The following is a 24,177-nucleotide window of genomic DNA, read 5'->3' as shown; positions in this document are numbered from 1 at the left end:
AAGAGAACATTCGCATATACGAAAATTTCCATAGGTATATTTTCGTATATGCGAACATTCGCACACCAGTTTCCCACAGTAGTATTAGAGCCTTTTCTTTACTAGTGTTGTTCGCGAATGTTCACAATGCGACTTTTATTCGCGAATATCACACACTCGCGTATTCGCGAATAAAATGCGCATTACGAAATATTCGCGAACAACACTAGTAAAGAAGGCTCTAATACTACTATGTGAGACTCGCATATACGAATATATGTATAGGCTAATTTTCGCATATGCGAATATACTCACAGCAATTTTGTATATAATTTTCGCATTTGCGAATTTTTATTTTTTTCCCCATTCACCCATATATTCGCGAATTCGAATATGGCCTATGCCGCTCAACACTATTCTCTACACCACACAAGCTGGAAGCAGAGAGGGATGATTACTGTGATGTGTACTGTGGAAAAAAAAACAAAAAAAAAAAAACGAATATTCGTAATTACGAATATATAGTGCTATATTCGCGAATTCGCCAATATGCGATATTCGCGAATAAAATTCGCATTGCAACTATAAATTACACAAATAAATAGTGTTGAGCGGCATAGGCCATATTCGAATTCGCGAATATTCACGAGTATATGGACGAATATTCGTCATATTCGCATATCCGTAATATTATTTTATGTTCACATATGCGAATATTCACGCGTGCGAAAATTTGCATATCCAAAAATTAGGACATGCGAAAATTCACACACCGGTCTCACACAGTAGTATTAGAGCCTTCTTTACACCACACAAGCTGGAAGCAGAGATGGATGATCACTGTGATGTGTACTGGGAAATTTTTTTTTTTTAAATGAATATTCGTAATTAAGAATATATAGCGCTATATTCGCGAATATTCGCAAATTCGCGAATATGCGATATTCGCGAATAAAATTCGAATTGTGAATATTCGCGAGCAACACTAAAAAATAAAAGGACCATGCTTGCCCATTATATATTTTCTATACAATGGCTCTAAGAATGGTAGTTTGGGCCTCTAGATCGGGGTCTTCAAACAACAACCTGCGGACCACATCCGGCCCGCCACAAGCTTCTTGCCTGGCACACTGTGCAGGAGAACGGGGGAGCGGAGCAGAGCTGTGACGGGCTGGAATAAAAAGAAAAGAAGTAATTGGACTCGGATTATTCCATACTGTGTGTGTATATATATATATATATATATATATATATATATATATATATATATATTCAACTAAAATTGTGGGAAAATAAGAGAATAGGATGGTGGGTGATGGAGCAAAGGGGGCAGAAAGAGACAAAGAGGTAGTGGAAGTATATATGTATTATTCCTTTGGCCCTCAAAAATGTGTTAAAGGGGTACTCCACTGGAAAACATTTTTTTTAATCAACCGGTGCCAGAAAGTTAAACATATTTGTAAATCACTTCTATTAAGAAATATTAATCCTTCCAATACTTATTAGCTGCTATATTCTCCACAGGAAGTTCTTTCCTTTTTGAATCTCCTTTCTGTCTGACCACAGTGCTCTCTGCTGACACCTCTTTTCATTTTAGGAACTGTCCAGAGCAGGATAGGTTTGCTATGGGGATTTGCTCCTACTCTGAACAGTTCCTATAATGGACAGAGGTGTCAGCAGAGAGCAATGTGGTCAGACAGAAAATAAATAAAAAAAGGAAAAGAACTTCCTGTGGAGCAAATATCAGTTAATAAGTACTGGAAGGATTAAGATTTTTTTTATAGAAATATTTTACAAATATGTTTTAATATGGGCCACTTGAGAAGGGGAGCGGATAGGGATGCGCCGAACCTTTGTAGGCTTGACGGCATGCTTTGGCATCTGATCATAATAAATATACTGATATAATCTACAATGGAAAAACTAGATTGGGGCTTTTGCCGTCAGTGCCATGTGATGACCAGTGCATATCATAGTCAGCGATTATGCTGTAGACGCAACACATCATTGATTTCAAATAAATCAGTGTAATACCTTCTTTTTACCTCTGGAGGCACTGCAGGAGCCTAGAACACTAACCGCTGATCATCGGTGAACTAATTCTTGCAAAATTGTAAAGCAGAGGACCCCTTTAAGAAGGAACACAAAACAATTACAGCCACTCTCAACCTTCCCGATGAACAGTCTTTATTCTTTGTACCATGATACGGTCGGAGCATTCCTTTAGGGCTGTATTTTACTGCTAAAATGCGGCTTCTCTGGCTGTATCGGGCCCTCTGTTATTCTCTAAACACTTTGAAGATCTTCTATCATCTCTCTATTTGGATGACAGATCTCATCACTATTTTCCTATCCAACATAAAACAGTCTATTGGGTTTTATTAACTAATATCCTGGAGTTATTAGGAGCCTCATCTCAGGATTTAGATCCATGATTAATGGGGCCTCCGGCGCTTCCGTGAGCAAATTGATTAGTTACTAATCAGAAAATAGGATATTTTCAGGTAATTTATATTACCGGCTGAATGTCATAGAAAGTCAACACCCCGCGCGATCGGTAGGTCGACCTTGCACAGTCCTATAGAGTATTGCCCAGTACACAGTACTTACTAGCACACACTGTGCCAAAAATTGGTTTACAAACAGAACCTTTATTCTATCTATACGGGTTCAGATAGCACTTGAGGAACATCAATGAAATTGCTTCTTCTATAATAATTGCCTGTCCAAAGGAGCAAAACATCAGTGATGAATGGTCATAATATCTGTCACGATGCCGGCTGGCAGGTAGTGGATCCTCTGTGCCAGAGAGGGATTGGCGTGGACCGTGCTAGTGGATCGGTTCTAAGTCACTACTGGTTTTCACCAGAGCCCGCCGCAAAGCGGGATGGTCTTGCTGCGGCGGTAGTGACCAGGTCGTATCCACTAGCAACGGCTCACCTCTCTGGCTGCTGAAGATAGGCGCGGTACAAGGGAGTAGACAGAAGCAAGGTCGGACGTAGCAGAAGGTCGGGGCAGGCAGCAAGGATCGTAGTCAGGGGCAACGGCAGGAGGTCTGGAACACAGGCTAGGAACACACAAGGAAACGCTTTCACTGGCACAATGGCAACAAGATCCGGCAAGGAAGTGCAGGGGAAGTGAGGTGATATAGGGAAGTGCACAGGTGAAGACACTAATTGGAATCACTGCGCCAATCAGCGGCGCAGTGGCCCTTTAAATCGCAAAGACCCGGCGCGCGCGCGCCCTAGGGAGCGGGGCCGCGCGCGCCGGGACAGGACCGAGGGAGAGCGAGTCAGGTACGGGAGCCGGGGTGCGCATCGCGAGCGGGCGCTACCCGCATCGCGAATCGCATCCCGGCTGGCAGCGGAATCGCAGCGCCCCGGGTCAGTGGATCTGACCGGAGCGCTGCAGCGGGGAGAGTGAAGCTCCGGGGAGGAGCGGGGACCCGGAGCGCTCGGCGTAACAGTACCCCCCCCCTTGGGTCTCCCCCTCTTCTTAGAGCCTGAGAACCTGAGGAGCAGACTTTTGTCTAGGATGTTGTCCTCAGGTTCCCAGGATCTCTCTTCAGGACCACAACCCTCCCAGTCCACTAAAAAAAAAGTTTTCCCTCTGACCTTTTTGGAAGCTAAGATCTCTTTGACAGAGAAGATGTCCGAGGAGCCGGAAACAGGAGTGGGAGGAACAGATTTGGGAGAAAAACGGTTGAGGATGAGTGGTTTGAGAAGAGAGACGTGAAAGGCATTAGGGATACGAAGAGAAGGAGGAAGAAGAAGTTTATAAGAGACAGGATTAATTTGACACAAAATTTTGAAAGGACCAAGATAGCGTGGTCCCAACTTGTAGCTAGGGACACGGAAGCGGACATATTTAGCGGAGAGCCATACCTTGTCTCCAGGGGAAAAAACGGGAGGAGCTCTTCTTTTCTTATCCGCGAACTTCTTCATGCGTGATGAAGCCTGTAAGAGAGAATTTTGGGTCTCTCTCCATATGATGGAAAGGTCACGAGAAATTTCATCCACAGCGGGCAGACCAGAGGGCAAGGGGGTAGGGAGGGGGGGAAGAGGGTGACGGCCGTACACCACGAAAAATGGGGATTTGGAGGAAGATTCAGAGACCCTGAAGTTATACGAGAATTCGGCCCATGGAAGGAGATCTGCCCAGTCATCCTGGCGGGAGGAAACAAAATGTCGCAAATAATCACCCAAGATCTGGTTAATTCTTTCTACTTGTCCATTGGACTGGGGATGATATGCAGAAGAAAAATTTAATTTAATCTTGAGTTGTTTACAGAGAGCCCTCCAGAATTTAGACACGAATTGGACGCCTCTATCCGAGACAATCTGCGTAGGCAACCCGTGAAGACGAAAAATGTGTACAAAAAATTGTTTAGCCAACTGAGGCGCAGAAGGAAGACCAGGAAGAGGGATGAAATGTGCCATTTTGGAGAATCGATCAACGACCACCCAAATAACAGTGTTGCCACGGGAAGGGGGTAAATCAGTAATAAAATCCATACCAATCAGAGACCAAGGCTGTTCGGGGACAGGCAGGGGATGAAGAAAACCAGCGGGCTTCTGGCGAGGAGTCTTATCCCGGGCACAGATAGTGCAGGCTCGCACAAAGTCCACAACATCCGTCTCCAGAGTCGGCCACCAATAGAAGCGGGAGATGAGTTGCACAGATTTCTTGATGCCCGTATGACCTGCGAGATGGGAGGAGTGACCCCATTTGAGGATTCCGAGGCGTTGGCGTGGAGAAACAAAGGTCTTTCCTGGAGGAGTTTGCCTGATGGAGGCAGGAGAAGTGGAGATCAGGCAGTCAGGTGGAATGATGTGTTGCGGAGAGAGTTCAACTTCTGAGGCATCCGAGGAACGAGAGAGAGCATCGGCCCTAATGTTCTTATCGGCAGGACGAAAGTGAATCTCAAAATTAAATCGGGCAAAGAACAGAGACCACCGGGCCTGGCGAGGATTCAGCCGTTGGGCAGACTGGAGGTAGGAGAGGTTCTTGTGGTCGGTGTAGATAATAACAGGAAAACTTGATCCCTCCAGCAGATGCCTCCATTCCTCAAGTGCTAATTTAATGGCTAGAAGCTCTCGATCCCCGATGGAGTAGTTCCTCTCCGCTGGAGAGAAGGTCCTAGAGAAAAAACCACAAGTGACAGCATGCCCGGAAGAATTTTTTTGTAGAAGAACAGCTCCAGCTCCCACTGAGGAGGCATCAACCTCCAATAGGAAGGGTTTGGAAGGGTCAGGTCTGGAGAGCACGGGAGCCGAAGAAAAGGCAGACTTGAGTCGTTTAAAGGCGTCTTCTGCTTGAGGAGGCCAAGACTTGGGATCAGCATTTTTTTTGGTTAAAGCCACGATAGGAGCCACAACGGTAGAAAAATGTGGAATAAATTGCCTGTAATAATTGGCGAACCCCAAAAAGCGTTGGATAGCACGGAGTCCGGAGGGGCGTGGCCAATCTAAGACGGCAGAGAGTTTGTCTGGATCCATCTGTAGTCCCTGGCCAGAGACCAAATATCCTAGAAAAGGAAGAGATTGGCATTCAAACAGACATTTCTCAATTTTGGCATAGAGTTGATTGTCACGAAGTCTCTGAAGAACCATACGGACATGCTGGCGGTGTTCTTCTAGATTGGCAGAAAAAATTAGGATATCGTCCAGATATACAACAACACAGGAGTATAACAGATCACGAAAAATTTCATTAACAAAGTCTTGGAAGACGGCAGGGGCGTTGCACAGGCCAAAGGGCATGACCAGATACTCAAAGTGTCCATCTCTGGTGTTAAATGCCGTTTTCCACTCATCCCCCTCTCTGATGCGGATGAGGTTATAGGCGCCTCTTAAGTCCAATTTAGTAAAGATGTGGGCACCTTGGAGGCGATCAAAGAGTTCAGAGATGAGGGGTAAGGGGTAGCGGTTCTTAACCGTGATTTTATTAAGACCGCGGTAGTCAATGCAAGGACGTAGGGAGCCATCTTTTTTGGACACAAAGAAAAATCCGGCTCCGGCAGGAGAGGAGGATTTACGGATAAAGCCCTTTTTTAGATTCTCCTGGACGTATTCAGACATGGCAAGAGTCTCTGGGGCAGAGAGAGGATAAATTCTGCCCCGGGGTGGAGTAGTGCCCGGGAGGAGGTCGATAGGACAATCATAAGGCCTGTGAGGAGGTAGAGTCTCAGCTTGTTTTTTGCAGAAAACATCCGCGAAGTCCATATAGGCCTTAGGGAGACCGGTTACTGGAGGAACCACAGAGTTACGGCAAGGGTTACTGGGAACCGGTTTTAGACAGTTCTTGGAACAAGAGGGCCCCCAACTCTTGATCTCCCCAGTGGACCAATCCAGGGTTGGGGAATGAAGTTGAAGCCAGGGAAGTCCAAGGAGAATTTCCGAGGTGCAATTGGGGAGGACCAAAAGTTCAATCCTCTCGTGATGAGATCCGATGCTCATAAGAAGGGGCTCCGTGCGGAAACGTATGGTACAGTCCAATCTTTCATTGTTTACACAATTGATGTAAAGGGGTCTGGCGAGACTGGTCACTGGGATGTTGAACTTGTTGACGAGAGAGGCCAAAATAAAATTTCCTGCAGATCCAGAGTCCAAGAAGGCCACAGTAGAGAAGGAGAAGGCAGAGGCAGACATCCGCACAGGCACAGTAAGACGTGGAGAAGCAGAGTAGACATCAAGGACTGTCTCACCTTTGTGCGGAGTCAGCGTACGTCTTTCCAGGCGGGGAGGACGGATAGGACAATCCCTCAGGAAGTGTTCGGTACTAGCACAGTACAGGCAGAGGTTCTCCATACGGCGTCGTGTCCTCTCTTGAGGTGTCAGGCGAGACCGGTCGACCTGCATAGCCTCCACGGCGGGAGGCACAGGAACAGATTGCAGGGGACCAGAGGAGAGAGGAGCCGAGGAGAAGAAACGCCTCGTGCGAACAGAGTCCATATCTTGGCGGAGTTCCTGACGCCTTTCGGAAAAACGCATGTCAATGCGAGTGGCTAGGTGAATAAGTTCATGTAGATTAGCAGGAATTTCTCGTGCGGCCAGAACATCTTTAATGTTGCTGGATAGGCCTTTTTTAAAGGTCGCGCAGAGGGCCTCATTATTCCAGGATAATTCTGAAGCAAGAGTACGGAATTGTACGGCATACTCGCCAACGGAAGAATTACCCTGGACCAGGTTCAACAGGGCAGTCTCAGCAGAAGAGGCTCGGGCAGGTTCCTCAAAGACACTTCGGATTTCCGAGAAGAAGGAGTGTACAGAGGCAGTGACGGGGTCATTGCGGTCCCAGAGCGGTGTGGCCCAAGACAGGGCTTTTCCAGACAGAAGGCTGACTACGAAAGCCACCTTAGACCTTTCAGTGGGAAACAGGTCCGACATCATCTCCAGATGCAGGGAACATTGGGAAAGAAAGCCACGGCAAAACTTAGAGTCCCCATCAAATTTATCCGGCAAGGATAGGCGTAGACCAGGAGCGGCCACTCGCTGCGGAGGAGGTGCAGGAGCCGGTGGAGGAGATGACTGCTGAAGCTGTGGTAGTAACTGCTGTAGCATAACGGTCAGTTGAGACAGCTGTTGGCCTTGTTGCGCTATCTGTTGTGACTGCTGGGCGACCACCGTGGTAAGGTCAGCGACAACTGGCAGAGGAACTTCAGCGGGATCCATGGCCGGATCTACTGTCACGATGCCGGCTGGCAGGTAGTGGATCCTCTGTGCCAGAGAGGGATTGGCGTGGACCGTGCTAGTGGATCGGTTCTAAGTCACTACTGGTTTTCACCAGAGCCCGCCGCAAAGCGGGATGGTCTTGCTGCGGCGGTAGTGACCAGGTCGTATCCACTAGCAACGGCTCACCTCTCTGGCTGCTGAAGATAGGCGCGGTACAAGGGAGTAGACAGAAGCAAGGTCGGACGTAGCAGAAGGTCGGGGCAGGCAGCAAGGATCGTAGTCAGGGGCAACGGCAGGAGGTCTGGAACACAGGCTAGGAACACACAAGGAAACGCTTTCACTGGCACAATGGCAACAAGATCCGGCAAGGAAGTGCAGGGGAAGTGAGGTGATATAGGGAAGTGCACAGGTGAAGACACTAATTGGAATCACTGCGCCAATCAGCGGCGCAGTGGCCCTTTAAATCGCAAAGACCCGGCGCGCGCGCGCCCTAGGGAGCGGGGCCGCGCGCGCCGGGACAGGACCGAGGGAGAGCGAGTCAGGTACGGGAGCCGGGGTGCGCATCGCGAGCGGGCGCTACCCGCATCGCGAATCGCATCCCGGCTGGCAGCGGAATCGCAGCGCCCCGGGTCAGTGGATCTGACCGGAGCGCTGCAGCGGGGAGAGTGAAGCGAGCGCTCCGGGGAGGAGCGGGGACCCGGAGCGCTCGGCGTAACAATATCATTTATCCGAGATGAAGATGGAATTGAACCCATGCACGGACATTTTTTAATCCATACATTAGGTGTTATGGAACAATTTCTTTAATGGATCAATACTAGGTGACCCTATATTATTAATGGACCTTTAAGGTGGCCACAAGGTGGCCCCAATAGTAGATATGAATTAGATTCTATAGGGGCAGACAGACTCTCTTCCAATGACTACTGTCGCAAGAGGTTGAATTAAGCAAATTGTTGTTTTGCAACATATATACTGACACATATTCTGTATACCATGACTAGCAGCCACTTATTTCCCTTGGCTATGTCAATTCTTGGACACTTAATTTGCACCATAGAACTTTTTTGGTTCCTTTGCTCTTTAAAGACAAAAAACAACCCTCAGAGGGTTACGTACACCTCAAAGGGCAATTGTTTACATGTTAACTAAAAGCCTAGAAACAAAAAGTCATGTAGATCCATGATGGGTTGCATAGATATATACCGGCCCTTACAACATTTTATATAGAGGCCCAAGAAACTGTGGCATTTCCCAACGGGTTTCCTATGGGGAAGTTATTCTTCCTTAGGGTGGAATGAGCGGCCTCCAGGAGGAAACATGTAGCACTACTTGGAGTAATATGAGCATGTAAGGAGTCTATGTGCTGCCATTCAAGGCATGAAAAGTGGCCAAACACTTTAGACTTTAGTTGATAAAGTTGAACAATTTCAACTTCTAAAAATGTTTGTTGGTCACATCAGGAGGTCTCAGATCACACATACATCATTGCTTTCATCCACGAGGAGCCACAATAAACCTATTCTTTAAGGGGTATATGGTAAATAATATTTGGGAAAACGTACTAATGTTATCACAAATGGTACCAGCTTCAGCATTATTATTGCTGAAATGCCCTTAACAGGAAGTTTTATAGTCCTTTAAAGGGTACCTCTTTTGATATATTTTAGATTAATGAATGTTGAATAACTTTCCAATAGCATGTTTATGAAAAATATGCTTTTTTCTATTGTATTTTTCCCGATCAGTCCTGTCAGCAAGCATTTCTGACTCATGCTGGAGTCCTAAACACTCAGAGCTGCCAGCCTGCTTTGTTCACAGCCAAACAGGCTGTGAACAAAGCAGGCTGGCAGCTCTGAGTGTTCTCCTTTGTGAACAAAGCAGACTGGCAGCTCGTAGTGTTTAGGACTCCAGCATGAGTCTGAAAAGCTTGCTGCCAGGACTGGTAGGGAGACCCCTAGTGGTCATTTCTTCAAAGTGGAAAATTAAATAGAAAGAAGCATATTTTTTAATAACATGCAATTGTAAAGTTATTCTGCATACATTAATCTATAATATATCAAAAAAATTTTTGATGAGAGGTACCCTTTAATTTTCAATTTGGTATTGTCTCAGCAGCTCCCCGGTTCTTCCCTCTCTTTGGAGATGACTCATCATCCTCTGCTGTCTCTGAGCTCAAGCCCCACCCCCTGAGTTATGTTTTCACCTCTGACCAGCCTCTACAGCCTACATTACCATCTCACTGCCCTATATACATTAATTTTTTTATTGGGACATTTACAAAAGAATGATTTGTGCTTACAGCATGCTGCCTTGTGCTGAACAATGCCACAGGCAGAGGAGCAAACAGGGAATTAATGCAGCAGGTCCTTATTGATTAAGTTGATTTATTGAATGCAGAGCAATATTCTGTAGTGTACTAAAATGTTCTGCAACAGCTCTGAGCTGCAACTGACAGGATTGCTGTAAGAGGGGAGTAGATGGGGGTGGGACGCCCGTGATAAAGAGCTGAGGAGAACAATGCATTTTGGGAAATGTAGTACTGAGCAACTGCTCAACCAAGAATTAGTAAGAGGCCATTGTGGGGGAGAGGCTTACATGCCCACAAAACAAATAGATTTTTGGTGATTTCAGAACTGGGGCAGACAGGTAAGCAAGGCTTTATGCTTATGCAGCATTTTTTTTTTACCTGACGTTGAGTACTCCTTTAATATATCTTAATAGGTCTTGATAAATTCTGATAACTTATAAAGGAAACCTACTACATCTTGACCAATCAATAGCAACAGAAACCTGAAGGAAAGAAAATGACCTAAAAGTGGACATAGCATAAAGGAGTACTCCACCTCTAGACATCTTATCCCATTGCAGGGGTCCTGCCGTGGGGAACCCCCGCGATCTCCCTGCTGCACCCAGCATTCGTTTAGAGCGTGGGGTGCAGTGCCGGAGTGCCAGAGGCTCGTGACGTCATGACCATGCCCCCTTAATGCAAGTCTGTGGGAGGGGCGTGATGGCCATCACGCCCCCTCCCGTAGACTTGCATTGAGGGGGCAGGGCCGTGACGTCACGCATCGCCAGTCATCCGGCACAGTGGGACCCCCACGATCAGTCATCTTATCCCCTATTCTTTGGATAGGGAATAAGATGTCTAGGGGTGGAGAACCCCTTTAAGGTTATAGTTCTACGATACGGATATTATCTTTGGATGAAACCCCACCTGCAGTGACTAATAGTCGCCCAATTTTGCTGATAATAGGTCAGTTCTACAAACAAACTTCCAAAGTGTACACAGCGGAATCCCATGGAAAACAATAATTCTGAGCAGAATTTCCATAGTGTGAATGGGCCCCAACAGTTCCTGAAAAGACCATAATGACATATATCAATATTTGCCAACTGCCTCAATTTGGTCTGGACAGCTGGGAACCGGGCCAAAAAACTGGCATGGTTTATGCAAATTCAGCCCAAAAAGTATGAGGTCTTGGGATGTGCAGGGGTGGGGCTTAGATGTCTGAAGTATGCAGGTTGTCTTGCGCTGAGCATCACATGGTACAAGTAGCTACCATATAATAGCTAGAATTAAGCACTTTAAAAAAAAGTGTAGGTGTTGCCTATAACAACCAGCTAAATTCAAGTTGTGGCCCTAGCAACCAGTGACGTTACATTTGTGTGCCCATATTAACCAAAAACTTCCAAGCTGTGCCCATAGCAACTAGTTTTAAGTTATGCCACTATCAATCAGTTCCATTCAAGTTTGACCAATACCATTGAAGTTATATCCATAGAAACCAATTGCATCTAATAGCAACCAGTTGAACTCTATTTCTTGGTCAGGTTTTAGGATGATCCAAATGGTTCATGAAATCTGTGGGCAACACCTACACTCCTTCATAAACAATTGTGTATTTCCACACCTTGTCGTGCCTTAACCATTGACCACCCCTATCATTACCACCACCTTTTTTGTATGGTTGATCATCCATTATCAATAAGGCAAGGACTAATCCCATCCTAACCAATGCTTATCAGATATTCTTGTATGTAACCCCCCCCCCCCCCCCGATCTACAGCATGTAAAGCATTAATTTTAACCACTAACCTATTTTTGCCCTTCTTTATGTGCTAGCAAATTCGGATTCCTATTGGAAGGTATGTCGGTACGGTGCTTCTTTCACCATCCCATTGATACATTATACAAAAGTCTTAGAGTTTAGGCATGTAACAAAATGGAGAAAAGAAAACCCATAGTGCTGTGATGGTCCAAGTTGGGAAGTGAAGGAGAATCTATCAAGAACAGAGTTAGTCATATCTGGGTGATACACCTGATCACCCCTAGTTACAGATCATGCCCCGAAAAGTCCCCTAACCTCCTATAGGTATTATTTCCTTTACCCAATGTGCAAAAAAGCCAAAAAGCATGAACTTGTCACAAAAATGCATGCTAGGATGCAAAAGTGAAGTCCAAACGTCTTCAAAACCAAAGGTCCTTGCAAGGATGAAAATGTAGTACTGACGCCTCCTTACTAAGGCTAAGTTTCCACTTGTTTTTTTTTTTTTTCGGTCAGTTTTTGGAATACTACCACTGCAGTTTTTGAGCAAAAGCCAGAAGTGTATTCAAAAGGAACAGGACATATAAAGGAATGACTTATACTTTTCCTCCCTTATGGATCCACTTCTGACTTTGGCTCAAAAACTGCAAGAAAAACCCAAGTGGAAACTTAAACTAAGGGCACCATCTTGGGCCCTGCGATCAGCCTGACTATCACCCAAGTATCCTGTCAACTCATGACCTATTGAGTGGCAAAGTGTGGTGGAATCATAGGTTATAGAAGGGTCACAGCACTACATTTTCGCAAATAATAAAAGAGTTCCTGAGACAATCTTTCAAGAGATCCAGATGGAATTTTTATGTTGTAGAAAAAGGAATTTCACTGGGTCATGGATTTAGATTTGTATCTATGTTTTTTTCCTTATATTGTCAGTTGTTTTTTTTATACTTTTATTTTTTATTTTTAGATATATAATCTGGTATAAGCTCAACAATCTTTCAAGACGGAGATCCAGATAGAATTTCTTTGGCATGAAACATAGGAAAAAAGTCATTTCACGGGGTCATTGATTCGTATGGGCGTTTCTATGTTGTTTTATTTGTCCTCATACACTGCTCAAAAAAATAAAGGGAACACTAAGATAACACATCCTAGATCTGAATGAATGAACTAATTGTATGAAATACTTTCGTCTTTACATAGTTGAATGCGCTAACAACAAAATCACACAAAAATTATCCATGGAAATCAAATTTATCAACCCATGGAGGTCTGGATATGGAGTCACACTCAAAATCAAAGTGGAAAACCACACTACAGGCTGATCCAACTTTATGTAATGTCCTTAAAACAAATCACAATGAGGCTCAGTAGTGTGTGTGGCCTCCACGTGCCCATATGACCTCCCTACAATGCCTGGGCATGCTCCTGATGAGGTGGCGGTCTCCTGAGGGATGTCCTCCCAGATCTGGACTAAAGCATCTGCCAACTCCAGGACAGTCTGTGGTGCAATGTGGCAGGAACTGCCGACACACTCCAGCCACATGAGGTCTAGCATTGTCTTGCATTAGGAGGAACCCAGGGCCATATGGTCTCACAAGGGGTCTGAGGTTCTCATCTCGGTACCTAATGGCAGTCAGGCTACCTCTGGCAAGCAAATGGAGGGCTGTGCGGCCCCCCAAAGAAATGCCTCCCCACACCATTACTGACCCACCGCCAAACTGGTCATGCTGGAGGATGCAGGCAGCAGAACATTCTCCGCAGCGTCTCCAGACTCTGTCACGTCTGTCACTTGTGCTGAATGTGAACCTGCTTTCATCTGTGAAGAGCACAGGGTGCCAGTGGCAAATTTGCCAATCTTGGTGGTCTCTGGAAAATGCCAAACATCCTGCATGGTGTTGGGCTGTAAGCACAAACCCCAACTGTGGATGTTGGGCCCTCATACCACCCTCATGGAGTCTGTTTCTGACTATTTGAGTGGACACATGCACATTTGTGGCCTGCTGGAGGTCATTTTGTAGGGCTCTGGCAGTGCTCCTCCTTGCACAAAGGTGGAGGTAGCGGTCCTGCTGCTGGGTTGTTGTCCTCCTACGGCCTTCTCCACATCTCCTGATATACTGGCCTATCTCTTGGTAGTGCCTCCATGCTCTGGACACTACGCTGTCAGACACAGCAAACCTTCTTGCCCCAGCTCGCATTGATGTGCCATCCTGGATGAGCTGCACTACCTGAGCCACTTGTGTGGGTTGTAGACTCCGTCTCATGCTACCACTAGAGTGAAAGCACCGCCAGCATTCAAAAGTGACCAAAACATCAGCCAGGAAGCATAGGAACTGGGAAGTGGTCTGTGGTCACCACCTGCAGAACCACTCCTTTATTGGGGGTGTCTTACTAATTGCCTATAATTTCCACCTGTTGTCTGTTCCATTTGCCCAACAGCACATGAAATTGATTCTCAATCAGTTTATTTTTTTGAGCAGTGTATTATCAGTTTATTTTTGGTTGTTTTTTTGTGTGTAATATAATCTGGCATTAACTCAACAACTAATGTTTTGCATTGCACGTCCACAGCAAAAAATTTATAAAAAAAATCTCATTATCATAAATTCAACATGGTATGATGTTATGATTTGTCATTTTTGGGTTAATTTACCACGTCATGTAGCATCAGCCTATGGTCATCATGACAACATTGGCCAACTTATCTTGGGGAAATCCTCAAAGTAGAAAGTCAATGACAAAAGTCAAGATTGTCTTCATTCTTGGTGTTGGGTGGGCCTGTAGAAAGTTGAGTGGACCCGAGCTATTCTGTTTCTTATTTGTTGTTACAATTGTTGTATCTGTAGATGGAAGTGTCTTGAATGGGTAGATATTGGTTGCCCCTCTGGTCCACACACACACATGAGTTTCATTGATATTACCATTGTTTCCCCAAGATAAAGCGGCCATGTAACTTCGTTCCCAACATGGATACCTGGTGAATTGAGAAGGTCATTGAATGAGACAACCAGTCTTTATCTTTAGTTGCCTTATGGAAGCCAACTGGATTTTTTTGCTAATTTTATTCATTTGTAAGTCAATAATAAAATGATTTTGTTGTCTTCCTTTAGAACGAGATCACTCACGACGAACACTGCTCGGCCTGCAAACGTGGCCACAATTTACAGCCGTGTGGAACATGCCCAAGAGCTTACCATTTAGACTGCTTAGATTCACCAGTGAAAATAGTGCCCAAAGGAGTCTGGATGTGTCCAAAGTGCCAACAGAAGGTAAGGAGAATTTAAAGTAGGTGGCCACGAAATCTGTAGTCTAAGGTGGACAACTTTTTCTTTTTGTCCTGGCGAGAAGATCTCAAGTCTCATTGTTTTTCAGCAACTGTTTTAAACAGAATGGCCTACAACTATCCTATAAAAATAGCTCTATAATGCAATTTATTGTAAGCTCTCTCCGAATTGACTGATCTTCTAGAGACAAGAGACCACAGAAATGTTGAACATGAGTACCTACCTTTATTTGATTAAACCCAGTGGTATACCCTACCACTCAAGCTTTCCAACAAGGCTTGAAAACCATTTTGCTACCCAAAGAAAAAAGAAAGCAACGTAAGGGGATGTAGGAGATAAGGAACCAGAGGGTCAACATCAGCAAAAGTACTATTTTTCCAACCAGTTTTAGTTCCATTGGAATATCAGCTGTCTTTTTCTTCCATCCTGCCATAAAATCAGAGCTTGTCATTTTGTAGCCCATTGGACCTGTGCAGATGTGTAACTAACCTACTGCACCAACATATTCTAAGCCACCTTCATGCCGTCCTAACATTGGCATCTGGATTCTCAGTATTTTAGATTTTTATTTGTTTTTTTAATGACAACTTTTTAATACGGAAATTAAGTCACATATCCAGAGCCCTATAATTTATTATTATTATTATTTTTTTAACCTATAGGTATTAAAGAAGGAAACAGTGCCATGGAGTGGGGCCCTCGCCATCGTTCAGTCTTACGTGACACATAAATCCGGTGGGAACCTTTCTGTTATGACCAAATACAAAAATTGGGCTAACGCGGTAACACACAGCATGCGCAAACACCAACAATAGATGTATGTATGGCAGCAGTCTCCAAACTGTGGCTCCCCAGCTTTTGCAAAACTGCAACTCCTAGCATGTCCTTTCAGCCTCCAGGCATGCTGGGAGTCGTAGTTTAACAACAGCTGGAAAGCTGTAAGTGGGAAACGAATAGTATGGTAAAATTTCTAGTATGGTCACTAGTGATCATTCAGTCATTACTACAATAAAGTCACATACAATTAATTACAATCATACAAAGCATGATTGCATAATATACAGCATAGGTTCCCTAAGCTATACATCGCACCACATGCTACACTAACATTCCACTTCATCCTGCAAAGGAAAAAAAATCAAATCAAATCGAATAACAAAACATTACAACCTGTGATCGAGGAGGGGTGTGGGGAACAAATGCTGCTCATATAGTCACCTCACCAACCCATTACCCCAATATATATAGATTTGATGTTCAACTTACTCTTGTTTCATACTTTACAGTAAAAGAAGAGGAAAAAAGAAAATTAATGAAAAAAGGCAATGAATTAAAAAATGAACAAAGACAACTCGAAGATCAAGAAAGACTCCTGAACAACGCTTTAAAGGTCAGCAGTCATTGTCCTCATCTGCACATTAAAATAACGCCAAGTTTTAGTCAATTACATGAAATCTATATGTTGTCCCAGCAATGTAGGGATGTGCCAAGTCCTGGTTAATTTTGGCTGTGTATAAATAATGTACCGTATATACTCGAGTATAAGCCAAGTTTTTCAGCACGATTTTTTGTGCTGAAAACGCCCCCCTCGGCCTCGACTGTCAATCCCTTCTCAGTGGTCTTCAACCTGCAGACCTCCAGATGTTGCAAAACTACAACTCCCAGCATGCCCGGACAGCCATCCCCTCGGTGGGAAGGAAGGGTGAGCTGGTCTGGGCCATCTATGCTGCAGGGACCTTCCGGTGGGGAGGGTTAGTCGTTGCGGGCTGTCCATTTTCACCGTGGGGGGGGGGGGGGCCTCTTCTCCGCGCTTCGGGCCCGGACTAGTGACGTTGCCTTGACGACGATGCACAGGGACGTTGCGCATGAACGACCCTGTGCGCCGTCATCAAGGCAACATCACTAGTCCAGGGCCGGGCCCGAAGCGCGGAGAAGAGGGCCCCCCGGTGAAAATGGACAGCCTGCAATGACTAACCCTCCGCACCGGACGGTCCCTGCAGCATAGATGGCCCGGACCAGCTCACCCTAACTTTCCGACTAGGGGAGTACAAAACAAAAGGGGGGTCTGGATGATGACGAAGGCCGCAGTGGTCTTCAACTTGCGGACCTCCAGAGGTTTCAAAACTACAACTCCCAGCGTGCCCGGACAGCTGATGACTGGGATTGACAGGCAGTGATGATGAAGTTGTAGTCGAGTCAATAACTTTTCCTGGGTTTATGGGGTGAAATTAGGGGCCTCGGCTTATATTTGGGTCAGCTTATACTCGCTTATATACGGTACCCTCTATACTAATTTAGAAAACCTAAAAAAGAGGACCTGTGGCCAACCCCCCAAAATTAGATTGCATCATCATTAAATAGCCTAGGGTGCCCTGATCTCACACCTTTTTACTGTTTCTTGATACACCCTCCAGTTCCTGAGATGTACAGATTTAGGGTCTATTGACACGGAAGAATTTCCGTTGATGGAATTCTGTTGGCGGAATTCAGAAGTGTGAATGGGAGTACGGGATCCCATAGAAGTCTATGAGCTTTAATTTGAGGCGAAATTCCACAAGCGGAATTCTGCCAGTGGAAACTCTGGCATGTGAATAGACCCTTATAGTTTGTTTGACAATTCAGGGAATCAGTCAGATGGGCGTGAACATAATTTTTTAATAATAGGAGGGACTATTAGGTGATAGGCGGGATTATACAGTCAGGGGGTGTGAATAAGGCACCCTTGCCCCTCAATGTAAAATTCACACCCCCTGACTGTATAATCCCGCCCCTTCCTTTATTAAAAATAAGTTCACACCCATCTCACTGATTCCCTGAAAGATATAAACCCTTATAACTTGGGAACTGAAAGATGTATCAAGTAAAAACTGTGTGACCAAGACACCCTAAGCTATTTAATGATCTCCACAGGTCCTCTTTAATAGAGGTTTTTAGGATAAGAAAAACAGAGTTAATTTCTTTTCAAAATTAGCGCCACCCCTGTCCTGGTTGTGTGTGGTATTACAACTTGGCTTTATTCACTTTAATGGAACAGAGCTGCAATGTCACACACAACCTGACAAAAAGAGTGGCACAGTTTTTACAGAGATCAACTCTGTTTTTATATCCCTGGATAACCCCTGAAAGGATTTCTATGTTAGTAGAGAGGTTACCAAATCCATTAATTATTCACAGCCAAAATAAACCAGGACCTGGCACTTGCCTACAGTACTGGGACAACTTATATAGTTTAAAGGGGTACTCCGGTGAAAAACTTATTATTATTATTATTATTATTTTTTTTTTTTTTCTTTTTTTTTCAGCAGCTGATAATTATTGAAATGATTAAAAAATGTTTAATAGAAGTAATTTACAAATCTGTTTAACTTTCTGGAGCCGGTTGATATATATATATATATATATATATATATATATATATATATATATATATATAAAGTTTTTTCCTGGCATACCCCTTTAAATGAATGTTACTAAGTTATATACTGTTACATAATCAGGGTATGCCCCCCAGATAACCTCTTTAGACCTGACGATTCGAACAACATGACTGTCTTCTTTCAGAAACAGCTCCATCTATCTGGTATTCTGGCTGCGCCCTATTTAAAGGAAATGTGTCACCTAGATTTTTATTTTTTACTGAGTAGAACCCAATACTGAAATATGTTATTTTTTAATCTTTTTAATTATTTTTTTATTTTTTTTCTAATTGTAGTTCTTTTTGTTATCTGATTTTCTGTACATTATCACGGGGGCAGCCATATTGCCTAAGCTTCTGCTTCTTTTCTGTTAGCAGCATCCTTTCCAGCTGAGAGAACTATATTGAAAAGTTTTGTAAGAGGTTGTTGAGTAAGTAAGGAAAGGATGGGAGCTGTGTCCATCACCTATGGTGATGGCCTAATCCTGTCTTATCTATTTTACTGTAATTCTGTGACGATAAGGAGAAAACTACTGAAACATTTTCTCTACAGAACAAGTAGAGTCAATGTATTATGACCATTAGTGGACACACTGGAAACTGTAAAATTTTAGGATTACTTCAAAAAACAGATAGTAAATGGAAAATTATTTTTAAACAATAAAAAAAAGAAATTAAAAAATTCTTGATTTAAACATTTTAAAATTGTAAAATGTACATAAAATTTGTTGTTTAATATTTTTTTTTTATTTATTTTCCATTCTACTATATATATTATTAAAAAAAATCCTGAAATCATGCAGTTTCCATTTTTGCCACTAGACATAAAACTAAGTTGAAACTTTCTGTACTGTACAGATAATTTCCCTCCTTATCACCACAGACAAGAGTACAGTGAAAGGTGACACCAATGTAGAGATAATAGAGGTACTCACAATAGCTGTTGCTCACAGCTCCCTCTCCCCCTCCCTGTAAAGTGGCCTCTGAAAAGGTCACAGAGAATGTCAATGGTGTAAAGGTTCTCTCTAAATAATGCTGAAGCCACCATAATAAGTAGGAAAAAATTAAAACTGAAAAAAAAGGAACAGATTAGAAAAAAAGTGTGTTTTGGCATCTGGCTTTAAAGGGGTACTACCGTGCTGACAACTTATCCCCTATCTAAAGGATAGGGGAAAAGTTGCTTGGTCGCGCGGGGTCCGCCGCTGGGGACCCCTGCGATCCCGCATGCAGCACCCCGCTCTCATCAGGCCCCGGAGTGAACTGGGCTGGTGATCGTGACGTCACAGCTCTGCCCTCGTGTGACGTCACGCTCCGCCTCTCAATGCAAGTCTATGGCAGGGGCGAGACAGCTGTCTCGCCTCCTGCCATAGACTTACATTGAGGAGCGGAGCGTGACATCACATGGGGGTGGAGCTGTGACGTCACAATACTCCGGCCCCGTAATCGGCAGTCATCAGACGCGGAACGATGTTCGCTCCGGGGCCTGATGAGAGCGGGGTGCTGTGTGAGAGACCGCGGGGGTCCCAGCAGCGGGACCCCGCACGATCAGGCAACTTATCCCCTATCCTTTAGATAGGGGATAAGTTGTCAGCACAGTAGTACCCCTTTAATCAGTAAAAGAAAAAAAAATTACTCTAGGCGATAAATTCCTAGATTTGCAATCAAATGCAATACCACATTTCACCTTTTGGAGAGGTGAGGCGCTGTTTTTGAAAGAAATCTGCTGTGTTTTTTACATTTTGGACAATTTATTTAATGTAGATTATTCAATAATTTCCAAGAATTTGAAAAACGTCTCTGGAGAAAATCTTGTGGGGAGCAGTAGATCTGGCCTATTGTAGGATTTGACTTACTAAAAGAATTAGACCGATGGGGGATTTTACGATAACCGTCCCTAGTTGTGTTTTATCCATTCATGTGGTTTTCAGTATAACCATCATATTTTATTCTTTTTCCTACGTGACAGAAATGCATAGAGGTAAAGAATAGCTTGCTGGCCCAGCAGAGAGGAACTCAGTCATCTTTGGAACGTCTCAAAACTCTCATTAGACTGATTCAGGGCGAACAGATGCTTCAGGTTACCATGACGACAACTGCCACCGCTTCGTTGCTGACGGTCCCTTGGATCAAGCCTTCATCTGCCACCCCTACTATTCACAAAGGCCTGCAGCAGTCTCAGAGTAACAATTGACACGGGCAGATGGAACAATAACTTTAAGCAAATTTCGCCAAGATGGAGAAGGAAAGAACAGTCTGTTTTTATGTTTGGGTTTTTTGAAAAAAAAAATTCTAATCTACACAAGTACAAGCGCAGCATCGACGACGTAAAGCTCACAAACATGGCGGCAATAGCGATAAAAGGAACGTGTACTGCGTCACTTGCTGACACCATCAGTGCTTATGAGGTTGTGGGGTTTTTTTCACTTCATTTTTACTTTGGCCTTAAAAATATCAATAAATGAAGAAACAAAATTTGGGTTTAAAGAGTAAATTTTAAAAAATGTAAATGAAAATAACTGACTATGAGAAAGGGCCAATTAAGCAAGTACCACAAGACAAGTGGACGCCTCCTTGTTTTTAGTCGTCAAGAGGATCAAGATATCGTAGAGTTGGTTTGAAAGAGTTTCATAACTCTATATCGGGAGACGTAAAGAAGAAAAAATGTTATGGAAGTTTTTTAGATTCAGTTTTTTTGGACTGTTTGCAACCCTTTTCCATCCGAATCTGCCACATGTATTCAGGTTTATTTTTTCGATGGGGCTATTGAAAAGGGTTATGTTGGTAAATTCTCAGAGCCTTCAAAACAAATGCTGAATTTTTTTACATTTTTCTTTTTATTTATTTATTTTTATATATTTTTTTCTTATTCTTTTTTTTTTCTCTTAGTATTAATACAGTTGAGGTCTGCAGCTATATTTAAAGAAAAAAGAAAAAAACTTGTATAAACTTTGCATTTCTAGTGGGACATTGAAGTATTTTCATGCTAATGCTTGTGTATACGCGCGCCGAACTATTTAACAAAGTACCGCTCCTTCACTTTTTGCAGGTCCTTTGTACTTATTTTGCTATCGATGTATTTTCTCATTGACTTAATTTTTTTTTTTTTTTTTTTTTTTTTTCCTTGAAAGGTACAAAGATGACAAAGTGGGAAACTTTAGTTGGTTGATTTACACTTTGGTACAAGAACAACAACAAAATTACATTTTTTTTTACAAATATTTTTTTTATTTTATTTTGCCAGTACAGACTATATGCCAAAAAACTTTACCTTTTTGTACTGCATTTTTATTGTAAAATATGTAATGTGAAAGGAACAATATGCGTTTTTGTTTTATGCTTGCAGAATTATCTGCTATATGGTACAGGAAGAAAAAAAAAAACTGCCTCAAGTGGAGTTTCTCATATCTGAGATATCATGTTGTTTTTAAATTATGATTTTTTTTGTATAATTTTTTTTATAAGTATATAGATTGGGGATATGAGGATGGGGGACACACATTATTTTTGAAAAACTCAACTTCTAAAAAAATAATAATACAATGAAGAATTCCTTTATATATTTCCTGAGCTAGTCTTCCTGAAACGACAGTGGTAGCTCAACCATAGGGAATTTTTCAGTATTAGAAAAACATGGCCGCTTTGTTCCAAAACTGTGTTCACCGATTGAGTTTGGTCTCAGCTTCACTTTTGCCAAGCTGCAATACCAGACACAACCCTTGGGAAGGCGTGGCATTGTTTCTGGAAGAAAGCAGCCATGTTCTTCCTAATTCTGGACAATCCCTTTAATAGGCCTAAGGCTATGTTCATACGACGAAATGTCTGGGAGGACATTCAGCAGACACCGTGCAATCGGCAGAACATGCCGATGCTAGGACCGCTGGGAAATGCAGCATCTCCATAGACGGCAATGCATTCAATTCTTTCTTCGGAGGCCAAAATCAGAATTTCCGAAATTCTGCAGAAAGAATTGACTTGTCATTTCTTTCTGCAAAGGCCAAAATCTGAATTTCCAAAATTTCCGATTTTGTCAATTCTTTCTGCACAATCTGCTCAGAAATGCATTGCCATCTATGGAAATCTCAGAATCCTATTGAAAACCATGGGACTCTGCTGCATTGGAATTTCCGAGCGGAATTCGAAATTTTGGCAGTGTGAACATAGCCTTGCAATTCTACGGACTCTTTTTGGATCTAAAAATGTAAAATTGTGCAAATCTATATGTGAGGTTCACTTTATGGAAACAGACTAGTATACAGTATAATTCTCAAAAATTCATGAGCACCTTTAAAAAAAATAAAAATCGAAGAAAAAAATTGTATTTTACTACAATTTTTACTATTTATTTTTATTTTATATGTCCAAGCTATCACACAAAAATACAAAAAAAAAAAGTTGGCTGTTACTTATCAGTGTTAAAGTTTGTTTATTTTTATTTTATTTATTTTTTATATATATTTTTTTTTAAAGTAACCTTCATGTGCTATGTACATTTGTACTCGGGTTCCTTGCTCATTCCCACATTATATATATATATATATATATAAATATATTTACTGTATATTTTGTTTGAATTTTTTTTAATTTTTTTTTTATACCGGACTTTGAGATACATGCTTCAAAAATGATAGGCTGCTTATAACATATCACACGAATCTCATATTGAGAGAATATTTGCATTATCAAAAAAATAAAAAATAAAATAAAATAAAAAAAATACATACTACAAGGCAGCTCCGCTGTACATCTGCATATCAGTTGTGAATGTCTTACAAATAAAGGGGTTGATGGTCGATAATAGTCCCTACCACCATTCTCACAACTCCGGGAGATACTGTGCAGTACTATACAGATCTATTTTAATACACCTAACCATGGGTTGACCAAGATTTTATATTCTTTTACTGATGAACAAAAAAAAACAAACTTGACTTAAAAAAATAAAAATAAAACACAGTTGTTATACATTGGTTGTTTTATGCCAATTTACGCATTCAGATACAGCTTGCAATGTAGTTTTTTAGGTTAAAAGGGTTTTCGAGTTATTTTATTCTTGAATAAAATTTACAATGTGCAGATAGATAAAAATAAAAAAATGTGAGCGGATGTATGAAGAAATGTATTGGACTGTTAAAAGTAGTATTATTTATTTTGTTTTAATTTAAAGGGACAGTCCATTTAGTGTGCATAGAAAATAATAATAAAAAAAAAAGTGTTCGTCCTGAATATTCCAATGTAGTTTTACTTCTCTATGATGCATTAAAATTTGATTGACAATTTAATGGTGTTTGTGTATAAATAATTTCATGTAATGCTGGTATTGCAATAACTGGCGTCCAAATGTCTGCTTGGTTGACCGTTGTCTTTTTCAAGCTCTCCATAACACATGAATGTTTGGTGAGAGGAGGGGTAAGCCGCTGCCAGATGCTGCCACTTTGGTAGTGGCTTGTCTCTCCAAGAAGGAAAGCTGAGCTTTATATATGGAACCTTGGCTGGGAAACACTAAGCTAGTTTTTAACTTATTAATTTAATTCATTACCTGTTAAATTTGTTTTGAATTGACCAAATATTCAGCAATTCTGCACATCCAATGGTGGCTGCTACTACTATCCCTAAAAAGACGTACATCTCCTGCCTTCTCCATCATGTTCCATACTGTGCTAATACTACTCTTACTATGCCTACAAATCAGACATATCCTGTCCTGTCAATCATGCTTCATACTGTACTACTACTACTACTACCACCCCTAAACCCTCACATCTCCTGCCTTGTCTATC

General features: G+C 42.6%; 1 protein-coding gene across 4 annotated transcripts in view; it reads left to right on the top strand.

Annotated features, from left to right (window-relative positions):
• The window catches only part of PHF21B (PHD finger protein 21B), a 122,554-nt gene extending 98,875 nt beyond the window's left edge, over positions 1 to 23,679 (top strand). For 3 of the 4 annotated variants that reach the window (XM_056517435.1, XM_056517437.1, XM_056517438.1), the window contains exons 9-13: positions 11,779 to 11,801; positions 14,812 to 14,970; positions 15,648 to 15,720; positions 16,272 to 16,375; positions 20,367 to 23,679. In XM_056517435.1, the coding sequence (XP_056373410.1) occupies positions 11,779 to 11,801; positions 14,812 to 14,970; positions 15,648 to 15,720; positions 16,272 to 16,375; positions 20,367 to 20,591 (584 nt within the window). In that variant the 3' untranslated portion in view covers positions 20,592 to 23,679. The remainder of the gene's footprint in view (positions 1 to 11,778; positions 11,802 to 14,811; positions 14,971 to 15,647; positions 15,721 to 16,271; positions 16,376 to 20,366) is intronic. The other variant, XM_056517436.1, reaches the window with a different exon arrangement.
• Positions 23,680 to 24,177: the final 498 nt, after the last annotated feature.

The sequence above is a fragment of the Hyla sarda genome, chromosome 4, assembly GCF_029499605.1.
Source record: "Hyla sarda isolate aHylSar1 chromosome 4, aHylSar1.hap1, whole genome shotgun sequence".
In the NCBI taxonomy this organism is placed as follows: domain Eukaryota; kingdom Metazoa; phylum Chordata; class Amphibia; order Anura; family Hylidae; genus Hyla; species Hyla sarda.
Note: the sequence above shows the minus strand (reverse complement) of the source record. Positions and strands in the feature narration are given on the sequence as shown.